The sequence below is a fragment of the Scylla paramamosain genome, chromosome 23 (genome assembly GCF_035594125.1).
Source record: "Scylla paramamosain isolate STU-SP2022 chromosome 23, ASM3559412v1, whole genome shotgun sequence".
Lineage (NCBI taxonomy): Eukaryota > Metazoa > Arthropoda > Malacostraca > Decapoda > Portunidae > Scylla > Scylla paramamosain.
Window position 1 is genome coordinate 3,342,986 of NC_087173.1, and position 17,498 is coordinate 3,360,483.

The 17,498-nt window shown below is 41.1% G+C and overlaps 1 protein-coding gene across 7 annotated transcripts in view; it reads left to right on the forward strand.

Moving 5' to 3' along the window:
- Positions 1–15,998, forward strand: part of LOC135112022 (uncharacterized) — a 243,415-nt gene extending 227,417 nt beyond the window's left edge. For 5 of the 7 annotated variants that reach the window (XM_064025860.1, XM_064025859.1, XM_064025861.1 and 2 more), the window contains 4 exons: positions 5,774–5,950; positions 8,407–8,544; positions 9,307–9,386; positions 10,316–13,678. In XM_064025860.1, coding sequence (XP_063881930.1) covers positions 5,774–5,950; positions 8,407–8,544; positions 9,307–9,386; positions 10,316–10,465 — 545 coding nt within the window. In that variant the 3' untranslated portion in view covers positions 10,466–13,678. Of the gene's footprint in view, positions 1–5,773; positions 5,951–8,406; positions 8,545–9,306; positions 9,387–10,315; positions 13,679–15,448 lie in introns of those variants that run through there. The other 2 variants (XM_064025865.1, XM_064025864.1) reach the window with 2 other exon arrangements.
- Positions 15,999–17,498: the final 1,500 nt, after the last annotated feature.

Genomic DNA, 17,498 nt, shown 5'->3' on the forward strand with positions numbered 1-17,498 from the left:
TTTCTCTCTCTCTCTCTCTCTCTCTCTCTCTCTCTCTCTCTCTCTCTCTCTCTCTCTCTCTCTCTCTCTCTCTCTCTCTCTCTCTCTCTCTCTCTCCTCTATTTCGCTCATTAAATGCTAATTGTCTTTCTGCTCACAGCTCTCGCTTGAATAATTTACCTTTCCTAGTGCTGTGTATGCTCTCCTCCTCTTCATTTATTCATGACCTCTTCTCTCTCTCTTCAGTGGCCATAAATTTCATCTTTCTCTCTATTTTTTCCTTATCTTTCCTTGTATCTCAGTGTTTCATCTTTCTTTTACATTATTTTCGTAATTTATCATTCGTCTGTGTTCGCCTCTACTTCTTCCTTCCACTGTTTTCCTTCTCCATGTCTTCATCCTCGTCTTCCTTCTTTACGTCCTTCTTCTCCTTATCATCATCATCATTTGTCTCGTACTCTCGTTTCTGTTATTTCTTTCTCCAATTTATTACGTCTTTTTTTTTCCTTTTTGCTTTCTTTTTTTTTTCTTCTCCCCCTCTTTCTTTTGTTCGCTTTTTCTCTCACTCCAGTCCTTTGTTATTACTCTTTCCAGTCCATGTCAGTTTTTCTTCCTCCTCTTTTTCTTTTGTGTTCTGGATATTTCTTACAGACACGTTTCTTTTCCTTGTCGATGAACTGTGTATATTTATTACTGTTGCTGCTGCTACTACTACTACTACTACTACTACTACTACTACTACTACTACTTCTCATTTCTTCCTCCTCAACTCTATTACCTTTCCTTTTTTCCTCCTCTATTTCTTCTTCTTCCTCTTCTCATTTTCATTATTAAACCTTTCTTCTCCCTCTACTGTCTCCCTCTGTTTTTCCCTTTCGTTCTTCTACTTTCCTCCTCTTTTTCTCCTTTCTTCTCTGTCCTACTCATTCTTCATCCTATCTTCCTCCATTTTCCCTTTTCTTCTTTTCACCTCTTCCCTTTTCTCTTCATACTTCGCTATATCTCCTCCCTCCTCTCCTCCTTCCCTCTTTTCCTCCTTCACTGCTACTCCATTTCCCTTCCCCTCTTCTTCTCCCCCTCCCCTTCCCCTGCCCACGGGCGACACGCGCACAGGATTACAGGGTTTCGTGGCGTTAATCCCCGACCACACAGCAGAGGACGAGGAAGGGGAAGGGAGGGAGAAGGGAGAGAGGGAGAGGGGAGAGGAGGACACCAAGGAGGGGATCTGATGGCGCCTTTTGATGGTGTAACTAATAATTTGACAGGAGAATTATGCAAGGTCTCTCTCTCTCTCTCTCTCTCTCTCTCTCTCTCTCTCTCTCTCTCTCTCTCTCTCTCTCTCTGGTCTTGATTTCGTTACGCCTCTTCTGAAATATTAAGAGTTTTGAAAGGTTATCTAAAATTTTGCGAATTTTTGCGGGTACATTGATTGCAGGGTCTTGTATTGAATTTCGTAGGATTTTTATGCATCCAAGGTTACATTTTAAAAGTGCCACGATTCTTTTTTGCTGGTTTTTTTTTTTCTTTTTTCTTTTATCAATATTTTTTTCTTATCTACCAGAGGATGGATTTAAATGCTTCGGGCTTTCACGGGGACTGTTTTCAAAGGGCACAGGTGATTAGTCGAGTTATTAAAGGTTATTTTTTTCCCCAACAAGGTTATTTTTTCTCCTACTGATGGTACAGAATCTTTGTCAACCTTCTCCCTGCCTCGTGCAGCATTTCACAACACTAAAAGCGCCGTACAAAACATTTACGAGCACTTACAAGAAAGAAATGGGGTTAAAAGACGATGTTTTCCAAATTTGCAGAAAGAAATGAGATCAGAAGACTATGTTTTCATATTTGCAGCCAGTGTAATGTTTCGAGATGACCGAAGTACTGAAGGAAATGTTTCAGAGTAGTTTGTTATTAAAGAAAAGTGTCTTGAATAGCAGTGAAGGGGTTAAGATACTTCTGGAATCATAACATCCTTAAAAATTATGATGGCTGTTGAAATTCTATAATTACGTTCATTGGAGCCTGTTTAAATGCCGAAAACGATCACAAGAGCCCGTTAAAATCCGGATAGCGTTCACTAGGGCCTGTAAAAATCCTAGTAAAGTTCACTAAAGTGTGTTAGAACCCTGATAACGTTCGCTAGAGCCTGTTAAAATGCCAGCAACGTTCACTTGAGCCTATTGAAACACTAATAACGTTCACTAGAGCCTGTTAAAATACTAATACGGTTCATCGCAGCCTGTTAGAACCTGATAACGTTCACGAGAAGCAATTTAACAGTTTATTGAAGAAAGTACATAAATAGGGATACAAGAAAAGGAATGGGGAGTACGAAGCAAGGAAATAACGAGAAAAAATGTAGTCAGTTAAACGGTTACAGGTAAGACGCCGGGGTGTTTGGGAATACGTGCCAGCGTTACCTGAGGTGTGGCGGTACCGCATCACCTGTGACCGTGGCCTCAGGTGCATTGATTGGCCCTCGCTGCCTAAGATTATATCACCTTATAGATTACAAATGTGTTATTCTCACGCGAGTGTTTCGCTCTAGGCTGCTGCTGCTGCTGCTGCTGCTATTGCTACTGCTATTATTACTGCTGCTGCTATTGCTATTGCTATTACTATTGTTATTGTTATTGCTTTTGCTGCTACTACTACTACTACTGCTACTACTATTACTATTATTACTACTACAACAACAACAACTACTACTACTACTACTACTACTACTACTACTACTACTACTACTACTACTAGTGTTCCTGCTCTCTCTCTCTCTCTCTCTCTCTCTCTCTCTCTCTCTCTCTCTCTCTCTCTCTCTCTCTCTCTCTCTCTCTCTCTCTGTCGTGTTCATATGGCTTAACATCAGTTTTTTTTTTTTTACTTTTTTCGTACTTTCTTCAAATTCCTGTCATTTTTTTCTTTGCAAGAGATACAGAGAAAAAAAAAATAAACAGAACAGCAAAAAACTATCTTACACTCAAGATGCGTTAAGATTTTTATCCCAGATCTCCAGGTCTTTTAAAACTTATGAAATAAAAGAAAGTAAAAGTTAAGGAAGAAGGAGAAGAAAGACGAAAAAGAGGAAGAGAAGGAAAAGACGAAAACAAGGAAAAGAATGAGAGAAAGAAATGTGATACGCTAAGGAGAGGAGGAGGAGGAGGAGGACAAAGAGGAAGAAGAAGAAGAAGAATTTACCATATGAACTCGGAAATAAAATCCCCACAAAAAATAAATAAATAATAACAATAATAATAATAATAATAATAATAATAATAATAATAATAATAATAATAATAATAATAATAAGGGAAGAGGAGAGAAGGGGAAACAGAAGGGAAGACTCATGGAAGGGGAGGGAAGGGGAAAGCAGCAGCAGAAGCAGGAAGGACGAGGATAAGGGAAATTTGACCTGCTTCTCTCACCTGGCCCTGACACGCCTCTCTCGTTTCACCTGCTGGGGGGAAAACGGGGGAGGGGAGAGGGGGGAAGACAAGGAACTGGGGACACACACACACACACACACACACACACACACACACACACACACACACACACACACACACACACACACACATTATCGTCACGTCACTTCTGGAAACTGGGCAGTGTCACACCCTTGGATGGTTGCCAGGAAGGAGAAGAAAAAGAAGGAAGAGGAAGAGGAGGAGGAGGAAGACTGGCGCCAGAGGGTAATTTTCTTAGTCTGGTCCCGTGGATCTTTTATAAACGACTACAGTTCATCATGAAGGATCAATAACAACCTGTCAGAATGTTTTGAGTGTGTGTGTGTGTGTGTGTGTGTGTGTGTGTGTGTGTGTGTGTGGTTGGGGGGGTAGAGTTTCGTGTGTGTTTACTCATTAATCTGGTTTAATGGCAGCTTTTTATTGTTGCTGGTGTTGTTAGTGTTATTATTATTATTGTTGTTGTTATTATTATGATTATTTATTATTGTTGTTGTTTTTGTTTATGATGATGATGATGATGATTTTTTTTCATCATCTGTTTCTTCACATTCTTCGTCTTCGTCTTCCTTTTTTTTTTCTTCTTCTTCTATTTTAACTTTTTTTTTTTCTTCTACTTGTTTGTATTACTTCTTACTTCCTTCCTATTCTCCTTCCTTCCTTCATTCATTCTTTCCCTCCTTCCTTTCTTTTATTTATCCTCAAAAAAAAAAAAATGAAGAAAACTGCGTCAGGGTCACGTTCTTTATTATTACCTCGATCAATAGTCTAATTTTCCTCCCTCTCTCTCCCTCTCCCTCTCCCTCTCTCTCTCTCTCCCTCTCCCTTCTCCTCTATCACCCTCACCCCTCCCTGCCGTGCTCCCCACTAATCATCCGCGGCCTTCCTTCCTTCATCCTTATCCCTCATCTTAATCTTCCCCGCGTCCTTGTACACAAATGGTTTAGTCACTGACACAAAAGGGAACCGTTTTCTATGACCCTATCTGCTGAAATGCTCTTTGTGTATTTATTCGTTCATTTGATTATTTACTTGGTGTTATTTTGTTGTTCTGGTTTGTTTTTATTTATTTTTTTTTTAGTTTTAATTTTTTTTTTTCTAAGCGTTGCCTGGGAAAGTTAATATTCCATCATTTTTTCTTTTTTTTTTGTAATTTTTGTTCCCTGGGGAAAAGTTTATTCCCTTATTTTGCCTTTCTCTCTTTATTTAATTATTCATTGCTTTGTCTGTATGTCTACCTATGTATCTCCCTATTCATTTATTTATCTATTTATGTGTCTGTTAATATCTTTATTCACCTTTAAGTGTCGCAATTTCTAGGAATTAAAAAGCGTTGAAGAAAAAAAAATAAGCTGTACAAAATTAAATAAACGATTAGAAAATACGAGTACAAGAAAATATGACTAATTACATTCACTTACGCATTTCTTTAGTTATTTATTTACTTATTTGTTAACTTATTTATGCATTTATTTATTTATTTATTTATTTATTTGGTTCCTTCTCGCCTTGTCATAATTATTCCTTTATCGTAGAATAAATAAATAAAAAGACAGAAGTTATATCCTCCTCCTCCTCTTCCTCTTCTTTTCCTCTTTCGTTCTTTTTTTTCTTTTCTTCAGCCTTAGTTTCCTCCTCCTCCCACTCTTACTCTCCTTTTTTTGCTTTTCCTTTCCTCCTCCTCTTCCTCCTCCTCCTCCTCCTCTTCCTCCTCCCCTTCCTCCTCTTCCTCTAATGCACCTGACCTTTCGTATTTACCTCCAGACAACTCTAGCAACCTTCTTCCTCTCTTCTTCATCCGTTCTTTTCCTCTCCCTCCGTCCACCTTCTTTCCCCCCTCCTTTCCCTTCTTTCCTCCACCTCCCTTCCATTCTCTCTCTCTCTCTCTCTCTCTCTCTCTCTCTCTCTCTCTCTCTCTCTCTCTCTCTCTCTCTCTCTCATTCACTCCATCGTTTCATTTTCCACTTATTTCATTCACTTTTTTCACTCAATCACTGAATTTTTCATTTTTTTCATTCTCATTAACTTTATCTTGTTTTTTTTTTATTTTCTTTCTTAGTGCACTCCTTCACAGCAACTTTTTTTTCTTTTTTACTTCCATCAACTGCATCTTTCTTATTCCCGTCTTGTTTTCTTTTCACTTAACTTCATCTTGTTTTTTTTTTTTTAATTTCACTTCGTCACAGCACCTTTTTCTCTTTTTGCTTTTATCAACGACATATTCTTCTTTTACACTCTAATTAGTTTATTCATTTTCCTCCTTTGTCTCCTCCATTCACTTCCTTTTCTCTCCCTTCACTCATCTACCTCATCTCTGTCTTTCTCTCCCTCAGAGCTCGAGCAAGAGAAGCTTCGAGGCAAGTTTCGTTTGAGCGGCTGCATCAACTACTTGTCCCCTCACTCAATGGGGAGCAGCGATAAGAATGACTGGGTGCAGAGTAAGTCACGGTCTGTCTCTATCACTTCTTCTTGCTCTACAAACAGCACAAGGAAGGATGGTTGGGTTCAGAGTAAGTGAAGTGCTAAGCTTTTTTTCCCGCTTTTCAGTTCGTGTTGGTTCTTATGTTGAGTTTTCTTTTTTTTTGGGGGGGGGTCTTTCGTATTTTGTTTTGTTTTTTCTTGGTGTTAAATGGTGTTTTTTTCGATATATTTGTAGTTTTCCGGCTTCCATTTTTTCTTTTTTTTTAGTTTCCTCTTTTTTTTTGACTATATGACTTAGTTTTATTTTTGTTCTTATTTTTTTTTTCTTCTTTAGTTGGTATTTATGGTGTTTTCTTATTTTATTTTTATCTGTGTACTTTTCTCCCTGTTTTTTTCTCTCTCTCTCTTTCTCCAGATTTATTGTTTTTTTTATCAATTTCCCTGTCTCTATTTTTCTTTATTTCACTAACTTTTCTTCGTGTTTTGTATTGCTTTCTCTCTCTCTCTCTCTCTCTCTCTCTCTCTCTCTCTCTCTCTCTCTCTCTCTCTCTCTCTCTCTCTCTCTCTCTCTCTCTCTCTCTCTCTTTTACTGTTTATCTGTTTGTTTGTTTGTTTGTCGGTATCATTGGTTGGTTAGTTGTTGGCTGTTTGTCTTGAGTTGTTCGGTGTTTTTGTTGTTTGTACAGTCTCTTCTTCATTTTTTTTTTTTTTTTTTTTTTTGGGGGGGGGCTTTTTATCATTTTTTCTCTCCATTACTCTTATCCTAACCTGTTTGCTCCATCCCTTCATTTCATTTTTTTCTTTTTAGTTTTTCTTTCTTGCTATTCGTCCTTCCTCCTTTTTTTTTATGCCTCTCCCTTCCTCCTCCATCTTCTTTCTCCTCTATTTCTTTCTTCTTTCCTCTTTTTTTTCCGTGTTTCTACTACTACTACTACTACTACTACATCTTTCATTTCGACCTCACCCCGCCAGTCCTCATAGCCTTCCTGCTGAGCCAAGACCCTGTCCACCTGCCTGGTTACCTGTTTCTAGTACCTGTGTGTGCCTGGTAACCCCTCACCTATGTGGTAATACCTGGTACTAATTTACCTTACAACCTATTAAGTTAAGTTACCTGCCTAGCATAGCCTCCCCTTCTGGTAATCAACATATTTACCTGTCTGATTACCTGTACCTGTCCATCACTCACCTGTCTACTCAACGTGCTTCCTGGTATAGCACTGTACGTACGTCATTTTTCGTGACTGTCCGTACCATCACTCCGGCCCGCACGTACTGCCACGGACGAAAACTTGTTATTTTTTCACCCGCTGCCATGTTGCTTTGTGTCCTTACGAGTGTTCCAAAAGTGTTATAAGCAAGGAAGGTAGCAAGGAAACTCAGGGTGATGTAAGAGTAACGTTTTCTGTGTTTTGACTTCCCGTTTTCTTCACTCTCTCTCTCGCTGAAGAAAACCTGTTGTCAAAATGCTAAGAGAATGTTTAGTACTTTTACTTCGACCTGACTTTCCTTTCTACTTCTCCAGCTCATTATTCTAATATGTCTTTTTTTTTCTCTTTCTCTCTCTCTTCTCGCTACTATTAAATTTAAGATACTAAGCCGCCTCTATTTGCATGTCTAAAGTATACATGCTAAGTAATTTTAAGGCACTGCACACTAATCTGGCAAGTATTGTTAATCAAGTAAGGCTTTGGAACTAAATTACTGTTACAACACCCTGTGAGTGAGGTATGTGCAAGTTAAGTAGACAACCTTCTTACGTTATTTTTTTGTTTTTTACCCTTCTTTATATTAATCATCTCCCTTCTTCGTTATTATTCAGTCATTGTGTATCAACTTGTGTATTCAACTCATATATTTGTTCATGTAATTTCATTTAATTCTCGTATTACAACAATCAAGGATCTTTTTTGGAACTTCTGCAGTTTTTTCAAAGATTTCCAATAATTTATGATACATGTTAATATCAATGGAGTTATCTTGCTTGTTTCACAGTTTGTTTGCTGTTTTTATGAAAGAATTTTGCATAATTGCTAAGATATGTACGAAAAAATCACATTTTTCTTGCACTAAAATTATTTATATGCCACTTCTTTTTATGAAGCAAATTCTTAACGCAATATTCTTCACGACTACTACTACAACAATACACCACCACCACTACCACTACAAATATTACTACAATACTACAACACCATTACCACCACCACCACCACTACTACTACTACTGCTGCTATTACTACTACTACTACTACTACTACTACTACTACTACTACTACTACTACCTCAACAATACACCACTACCACTACAACTACTATTACAATACTACAACACCATTACCACCACCACCACCACCACCAGCAATACCATTACATTTTACTAATACAACAACAACAACAACAACAACGACCACCATCAACCACCACCACAACAACAACAAATACAGCAATTACTACTACAACTACCAGAATTACCACCACCACCACCACTACTACTACTACTACTACTACTACTACAACCCCCCTCGCCCCCCCCCCCCACCAGGAATGCAGAACCTAAGCATCTCGTGTGCCCTGGTGTGCTGCATCCTGCTGGGCGCCTCCGCAGTGGTGGGCATCTTTGGCATCATACAGAGGCAGATTTCGGCAGTCCTCATCACCGGTGTCATGTACATTCTCGCCTGTAAGTCCTCGCATAGTTAGTCGGTAGTTTGTCTTGTTGCTATTATTATTATTATTATTATTATTATTATTATTATTTAAGCGGGTCACTGGCCAAGGGAAACGAAAAGAATTGAAAAAAAAATCCCACTGAGGTGCCAGTCATTAAAAGAGATGTCAATATAACCATCAAAAATTGAGTAATAGTGTTTATTTGACAAATGTATCACAGTGTTTACATGTCATCAAGTCCAAATGATTTTAAGCAACACAAACATGGTCAATTAATATAACATGATGTATATACGTGTCCATTGACAAAAAATATCACTATAGTCAATCATACATACATACGTGCACCCATACACACAAGTACAGATAAAGATTGACTGATTTATTGACCATTGTGTTAAGTATTGATATAGAATTACATAACAAACGTAATATATAAAATAGGAAATAGTCAAGTACAAATTAAACCGCATAAAACAAAACCGGAGCGTACACACACACACACACACACACACACACACACACACACACACACACACACACACACACACACACACACACACACACACACACACACACACACATCCGGATACTAAATGTACATGTAGTATCCGTTCTCTCTCTCTCTCTCTCTCTCTCTCTCTCTCTCTCTCTCTCTCTCTCTCTCTCTCTCTCTCTCTCTCTCTCTCTCTCATCATTTTATCCTTTATTTCCCTCCTTTTTATCTCCTTACGTGTCTTAATTTTCTCTCTCTTTCTCTCTCCTTCGGTAGCCACCTTCGGTCTTTTCTGCCTCACCATTATGCACTTCAAGAGGAGGACGAAGAAGGACTGCGGCGTGCTGGATTCACAAGTGAGCTATAGTAGTAGTAGTAGTAGCAGTAGTAGTAGTAGTAGTGGGAGTAGTAGTGGTGGTGGTGGTGCGTGTGACTGTCGTGCAAAAAAACAATGGTATAAATAACAGAGGTAGTGGTGGTGGTGGTAGTAGTGATGGTGGTGGTGGGTGGCTTGCGTGTGTGGTGGTAATGCAGGTGTGTGTGTACTGCGGGACGTAATTGTGGCAGTGGCGGTGGTGGTGTGGTAGAGAAATGCGGTAGCCGTGGCGCGAGTGTTGTTCTTATGACTCTTGTTCTTTATTGACTTTCCCAGCGGCGAGACTGCAGTGGAGATGAGTCAGGGAGAAAAAAAAGCAAGGAAAGAAATCAGGGAGGGGGAAAAAACAGAGAAGCGTTTTCTTTACCTGTCGCTTGGGGAACATGGCTCACCTGTCGCTCCCGTATTAATTAGCTTCACCTGAGTGCATTGCGGCGTTCTGGCTTCTGGGAGTCTGAGATTAGTATTCGTTTGGCCTTGATTACTGACTAGCTGTGTGCGTGTGTGTGTGTGTGTGTGTGTGTGTGTGTGTGTGTGTGTGTGTGTGTGTGTGTGTAGTATTGACATTAATTTACTGGTCTGCTTTTTCATCATAATTACAGTTAGAGTTTTTCTTCGCTGTCAGTCCATCAGTGCCTTACTCCGCAATATATTAATTAATGCAGCATGTAATTAATTGCGTTGATATTACTGATATTACCTTTTTTTTTTTATTACCAGTAGTGTTTCAACTGGAGACTGGCACCATTGTTGTTGTGGCCTTTTCATTTCATCTTATTAAAACTCTCTTGTTCTCTGCTTCTCCCGCACCCTCCCCCTGCTGACTTCCCGCCTGGCGTCCCTCCCACTCCTTCCCGCTCCCTTCTGTTCTCCCTGCTCTTCCCGCCCTTCCTGCCTCTCCCGCCGCAGGTCACGCCGGAGTACAGCTCAGCGCGGGTGTTCGAGACGGGGTGGTCGCTGGACTTGGGCTGGGGCGGGGTGGTGACCTGCCTGGCGGCGGCGCTGCTGTGGCTCCTCCTGGCTCGCATCATGCGCTACAACCCCATCTCACTCTCCTGATGCCGCCTCAGCCCCCGGCCCTGGCCACGCCCCTGCCGCCGCGCCCTCCTTGCCTGCCTCCGCGCCTGCCACTGCGTCCCCCTGGCGCCGGACTGAAATGGAATACACCCAAGGACATCTTTTAGCCGCTGCTGTGTAATCAATGTCCAGTGTTTTTGTGGTGAGCGTGAGTGTGCCCTCGCTGGGAGCAGCCGAGTCCCGGGCTGGGGAATGGCGTGGGTCAGGTTTATGTTGCAGGCGCAGCCCGAGTCAGTATGGCGTGGTGGGTCACTCCAGGGATTATTGAGGCCGTCGCGACCCTTTGTCTCGCGTGGCTGTTGTGTGTGGCGGAGCCGCGGCGTGAAGGTCTCCTTGAGTGTGGCGCGGCAGCTTGTGCTAGTAGTGGCGGGCTAGGGCTGGGGGTTGGGGTGCGCATGATCTTGTACTGACGGACTTTCGAGTGTCACGTCACTTGTATTACTTGTACGTAACTAAACCCTGAGAAGTGTACGCAACCGGAGGTCTTCTGATTAAGTTGCTCAATAAAAGACAAAGCAATCAATGATTTCTACTAAAAGAACGATCGCAGATCAGATCTCGTATCAATTCATTTTGTCAAAAGATGAACACGTGTTCCGTCACACCACCGCTTCCGTCTGGCGGCGCTGGTGTCGCTGTGGCGCTCAAAGAATGAACCTTATTCTGAAACACTTCTGCGCCACACCTCCACTATTTCAAAAGACTCTAGTTGAAGTGACACGAGTTTTTAAGGGTGTTTTTACGGTTCTAGTGACAGGTTAACAAGATTTCTACATTATTAACAGGAGAAACACTCTTGAGAACCCGGCCAATCATCTCTGTGGCCTTTGAAAACAGTCGTGGTGAGAGAGCAAAGCGTTTCTGAATACTGGCCAATCAGCGACAGATAAAGAGGAGTCTGATCCTGTGTTGTGCTCCAGCTTGGCACGAGGCTTACAAAACAATCTCTCTCTCTCTCTCTCTCTCTCTCTCTCTCTCTCTCTCTCTCTCTCTCTCTCTCTCTCTCTCTCTCTCTCTCTCTCTCTCTCTCGCACATCTGATCAGCGGCGCCTTGCGATGCTCACTTTTTTTTTTACATGTTACAGGGACAGACACGGCCGCTGAGCTCAAAATATCCGCTTGTCATCCTTCCTTATCGTGTACGTTGCATTAACTTCACCGTGTTCATGAACGTTTTATACTATTCGTTCTAGAGATGTCAAGATGTCATGTTGTGGTGTCGAGGGGAGAGGAAGAGGCTGCAGTCCTGTGTAGTAACAGATAAGGTAATTGTCGTTCACTTGTTACGTCGTTTCCCGCCACTATACAGAGGCTCAGGACAATAATAGTAATAATTCTCGGTGTTCTCTGCTCGTTCTCGGGGCGTGAGGAGGCGGTGACCTCAGCGGTGACACTCAGCAATTGAGGCCTCCACTTGATAACACTTTACTCTTCATCACGCACGTCACGCATCGTCACCCTTCGTAAACAAACTGCCCGAGTCGTCATTTTCCTACTCTTCAGAAAGCGAGATGAAAAAAACGTATTTTTTCTCGCTTCCCTATAAAAAGTAAAGATAAGATAAATTTTCAACCACTCAGCCAGGACAGAACAAAGAGAACTGTACCGAAACCACTTGAAGCAGGATGGAACTAGGAGGAACAGTTCATAAATCGCCGGAAAGTGACATAGGCGGTTTGTTTATGACAATATTATCAACACAACGATTCGCCGACAATCACTGAACACCGCCTCCCTTTCAGAACCCACAGATCAGGCTGCCCTTCGCGCGCCACACGTGTTGAGGGGCGTCAGGAAGCCCCATCGCACTCACTCCAGTTCTTTACATCCATCAGACTGACTTGATTGCGTTTTCTATGACGAACGGGAAAGAGAGAGACGCAGGAAACTTCTCCGTGAACGTTTATCATTCCTGTTAAGTCTGGAGCTCTCAGTAAGGGAGGTGGAAACGTGTTGCTTCTTATGACGAAAGAAGAGAGGCGCAGGACACACTTCTTCAGTGTTGTTTATCCACGCAATTTTTTTTTTCTTTTTCTTTTTGAGCTCTCAGTAAGGGAGGCGGAGTCATGTTGCTTCATTTTAGAACGGAGAGAAGACGGAGAAAGATGCGCAGGACGTATAATTTCACATGAATATTTTTTTTTATGAGTGGTACTGGCCAAGGACTACAAAAAAATAAATAAATAAAAAAGACTCACTGAGGTGCTGCTCCCTACAAGAAAATAGGTAAAGAGATTATGTGAGATTTGAGAACTATCTTATTTATCCACGCCACGTTCGAGGGCCTGAACACGTGACAAGGGAGCTGGAGAGGTGTCAGAAGTCCCAAAGGAAACTGAGGCGCAGTGCATAAACCTAAGGATTCTCAAAAGAACTTCGTAGTCTTATCTCTTGTGCTTCTGACAGACTCTAGTGGCAGTTGTTGGGTTTTTCAAATCTCTTTTTACGATTACTGCGATAGTTTAACAGGGATTCTGCACAGTGAGGAAAAACACCAATGAGATCCTAACTTTTCATCTTTGCAGTCCTTACGAGACCTCGAAGCATCTCAGAATACAGGCTCAGGTATCAGTAAGTGTCAGTACAAGCGGGTCACGGAAAACAGTTTAGACTATTCAAAATTTCATGGTCTCTTTTTTTCTTTCTATTTTTCTGAGGTTAAAAATTTGTACGTGCGCCTTCAAAAGTGGAAATTTGGCGGAATTTTTTTATTCTTTTTTTTTTTTTTTTATCAGGAACGCTCTTGTTAGTGAATGAGCGAAGGACGTGCCCGGGTTTCGATATCTGAGAGCCGGTGTACTGCAAGGTGTCCGCCTCGTGTGTGCGTGAAGGAGACAGAACTGAAGTGACGGAAGGCGAGACAGTGTTGAAGATTCTCACGTGGAGTATTACTTGTATTGTTATTATTATTATTATTATTATTATTATTATTATTATTATTATTATTATTATTATCATCATCATTATACAATCGTAGTAATAGTGTTAGTAGTAGTAGTAGTAGTCGTAGCAGTAGTTATAGTAATAGTAGTAGTAGTAGTAGTAGTAGTAGTAGTAGTAGTAGTAGTAGTAGTAGCAGCAGCAGTAGTTATGTAAAGAAAATATAAAGAGAAACATACAGAAAAAATCATCAGAATCACCTTTAGAAAACTCTCTCTGAAGGTTAAAGAAAAAAAAAGAGACAAAAGAACCATTTTTCGTGTGTTTTCATGTCCCCGTCAGCAGTAAATGCACTCCGGGGCTCTGCTGGGGTAGGGCAAGAGGGCGGAGGAGGGGCTGCTAACTGTAAATAACCGCCGTGTGCTTTGCCATTCTGTCATTCCCCTCCGTGTTTCCTCCCCTTGATAAGGCCCGGATTCTGAACCACTTCTACACCCCACCTCCACTATTTCAAAACCTCTATATAGTATGCGGGTTTCTAAGGGTGTTTTCACGGTTTTAGTAACAGATTAATAACATTTCTACATTATTCAGAGCAGAAACAGTCTTGAAAACCCGGTTAATCATCTCTGTGGCCTTTGAAAATTGTCGTGGTGAGGTAGAGGAGCGTTTCTGAATGTGGGTCTGTAAGTCACACCATCGCTAAGTACATCATCCTCTCGTAACACTGTCAGCTCCGTGTATAGCGTCTTAGCGCTGTATGTTCGTATACGTGTTTATTTATTGAGGAGTTCGCTGTGTGTGTGTGTGTGTGTGTGTGTGTGTGTGTATGTGAGGGATGGAGGGTGTTTGTCTTACTTGGAAATTTATGCCACGTAGGAGTTTAATGGAAGGAAAAGAAAGAGATAATACTTGAAAGGTTACCGGAATTGTTGTTGCGGTGTTGTTTTTAATGAGTGTGTGTGTGTGTGTGTGTGTGTGTGTTGGGCCGATTCTATATTTCAAGGTTCATTCACGACTAATGACTAATGCTTCGGGGTTTAATCACGACTCATGGCAGGCTTCACACACACACACACACACACACACAGAGGACTACACTCTCCAGACACACATTAGCTAACACGAGCGCCACATTAGGACGGATTAAACCCATTAGAGGGAGGCGGAAGAATCATTTGCTTTAAAGAGACTTGCCTCGACCCCGTGACAGTCAACACAGCACCACCAAACTGCAAAACTGCAAAACTGCAAAACCAAGCAGCCACACTTGGGAATTTCCTGCAAGTTATAGGCCGTAATCTAAAACACTTCTGTCTGCACTTCGACTACTTTCAAAAGGCTCTAGTTGAAGTTGTACGGGTTTTTAAGGGTGTTTGTATAGTTGTAGTGACAGCGTGATAAGGTTTCTACATTATTAACAGGGGAAACGCTCTTGAAAACCCGGGTAATTTTCTCTGTGGCCTTGGAAAATTGTCGTAGTGAAGGGCGAGGCGTTTCTGAATAAGATGTCTATTTTCAGATTTTCTTTTTTTTTTCCGGTGTCATATAAAAGATTCTTGGTACAATTAAGTTTAGAAGTTGTGTAATCGGTCTCACTTGGGAAATTTCCGGTAAATTCCCATTGTACTGTGTGGCTTTAGTGAACATTTAGATTTTTTTTTTCTTCTTCTTCTATACTGACGTCAAATACAGATCTTGGCAGTCAGGTTCAGAAGTCGTGTAATCTGCCACACTCCATATCACTGTTGACCGTCTTTCCTCAGTCATCAGCCCCGTCAGTTGTCAGGTTTGCGTGTGAAGACTGCCAGCTGATCAGAGGACCTAACATTGAGAGAAAAACTAAATAGAGTGCAAGGGAGGGCAAGATTATTCGATTTCTGACCATGACTGTATGGGATAAATTGTAAAATGTACCGTAATGTTTTGTGAATTGGGCTCATACGTTTGGCAGAGAGGAGACCAATGAGATGTAGGAAAACTTGGTTAAAATGTAAAGCAATCCTGTGATTCTCTTTCAGCTGAAGTTTTTCTACCTCTCCCCCTCTCACTGATTTATATATATTGTTTGATTTCAATTTGCAGATCATAGTTTCACCTAAAGATTATTACAACATACTCCTGCCGTCCTGATGTCATTTCCAAAAGAGCTCGAGGCGAAACTAAATCCCAGTTATATTTATCCCCAAACTGAAACATTGAAACCCACGTATTCACACTGAAGGTTATCACTAAGTGCTCATGACACACTCCTGCCGCCTTGATGCCGTCTGGGAGAACTCCAAGCAAAACGTGAACTAAATCAAACTTCCACTGAACAATTTATTCCTCAACTGACCGCAGACTGTCTGGATGAGAAGACGTGTGATGAGTCTGTGCTAAGCTGCTTCTGTGTAGGCTTTGTGTATAGGGTTGAAGGTGTGGAGATTCAAGCTTTAGACATTGTTATTACAGAGCTGAAGACAAAAGCAATATCACATCCAGTGTTATATATTTATACTGTCTTTGTTTAAAAGCAAAATATATACATATATATATATATATATATATCGAGTGTTTCCTTGAGAGATGATTCTGTCTACGAGGTAAACTCTGCCGGGGCTTGTCACTTCCGTGTCTAGCTACAAATAAATAATCTAGTACATTAGTGGACGTTTCTCTTTCCTTTGAACTTTGTACGTACAATTTTCAAGAGATGTCACAAAATACTCGTACAACGTGATTCTTTTTTCTTCTTTATCTTTCGGTGGTGGCCTCAAAATATGACATCTCATTCTAAGAAAAATGTACGTATTTACTTGTTCAGTTTTTCCTTAATGTTTGTGTTCCTTTTCGTATACTGAAGTACAGGCATCGTGATAATGAGGACCATAGTCTGAAACATCTTCACTACTTTCAGAAGGCTGTAGGTGGTGTTACACGGATTTTTAAGAGTATTTTTTATACTTCTAGTGACATATTGATAAAATTTCTACAGTATCAACGGGAGAAATACTCGTGAGAACCCGTCAAATCATCTCTGTGCTCCTTGGAACTAATGGTGTGAGAACAAAGCTTTTTAGAATATGTATTGGTTTTATTTCCACGAATCTCCTTCACTGGCTCCCCTTCATCCACTCCCCTACCGTCCATATGCATTTTTTTTCCCTTTGTATTATATTCTTTGTCTGTAGTATCGTAGTGCCATTATCATTGTCTGCCGGAAGCTTTGGCCACGGCGATGGCTTGAGAATCCCCAGTTTCCTCCAGGATTTGAATCTGGGCAGGATGGGGCAAGAGTGCAATACATTTCTTGCACCATCTATACTACGCATTTAAATCACGGCACAGATCCCACAAACAATATTTTGAAGTAGTGGTGTAATTCCTACTGAGGAACAGCATGTCTTCTGCACAATAGTATTCACATTTCTTGTATACGTATAGCATATCTCCTATATACTCCTACACACAATGATTAATTATGTCATATTTCCTTCACTGTGTAGGCGCATCCCTGTAGGGGGGACGTCTCTGTCAGTTCTCGGTGTCCATGCCTCTCCAACTCCCGACGGTCTTCACCAGCTAACAGGTACGTACTTCCACCTACTGGTAATAGAAACGCTTTGCTGTCTTACCTCGACTAGAACCATAAAAATCCTACTAAAAACCCGTGTAACCTTAATTAGAGCCTTTTGAAATTGCGCACAGAAATCCTTCAGAATATAGGCCTATGTTCAGCGCACCACACAAAAGCGTATGTTAATTTGTTTTTAGTGTCATTAATTTTCATATACATGTACTTTGAAAGAGAAACCAAATTCCCCACACATCTAAATACTCTCCTGCGTTCTATCACTTCATAAATCATAACAATGACCGTATAAGTAGATGATTCACCGGATGGACCTTCTGATGCGGGATATACTTTTTTTTTTCCTGTGTGTGTGTGTGTGTGTGTGTGTGTAGAAAACGGGATTCATATTAATGCTTGCGTAAGAAATATGACCGCCCAGGTGTAGGATATCTGACAGTCCTCCAGCTTGTAATTTCTAGATGGCACGACGACCCTAATCTCTGCCCACTTTGCTCCCGCCTTCTCATTGCCTTGCGATGCCTGCCGCTGTGAACGATTACATCATACTTAGCAATCCAA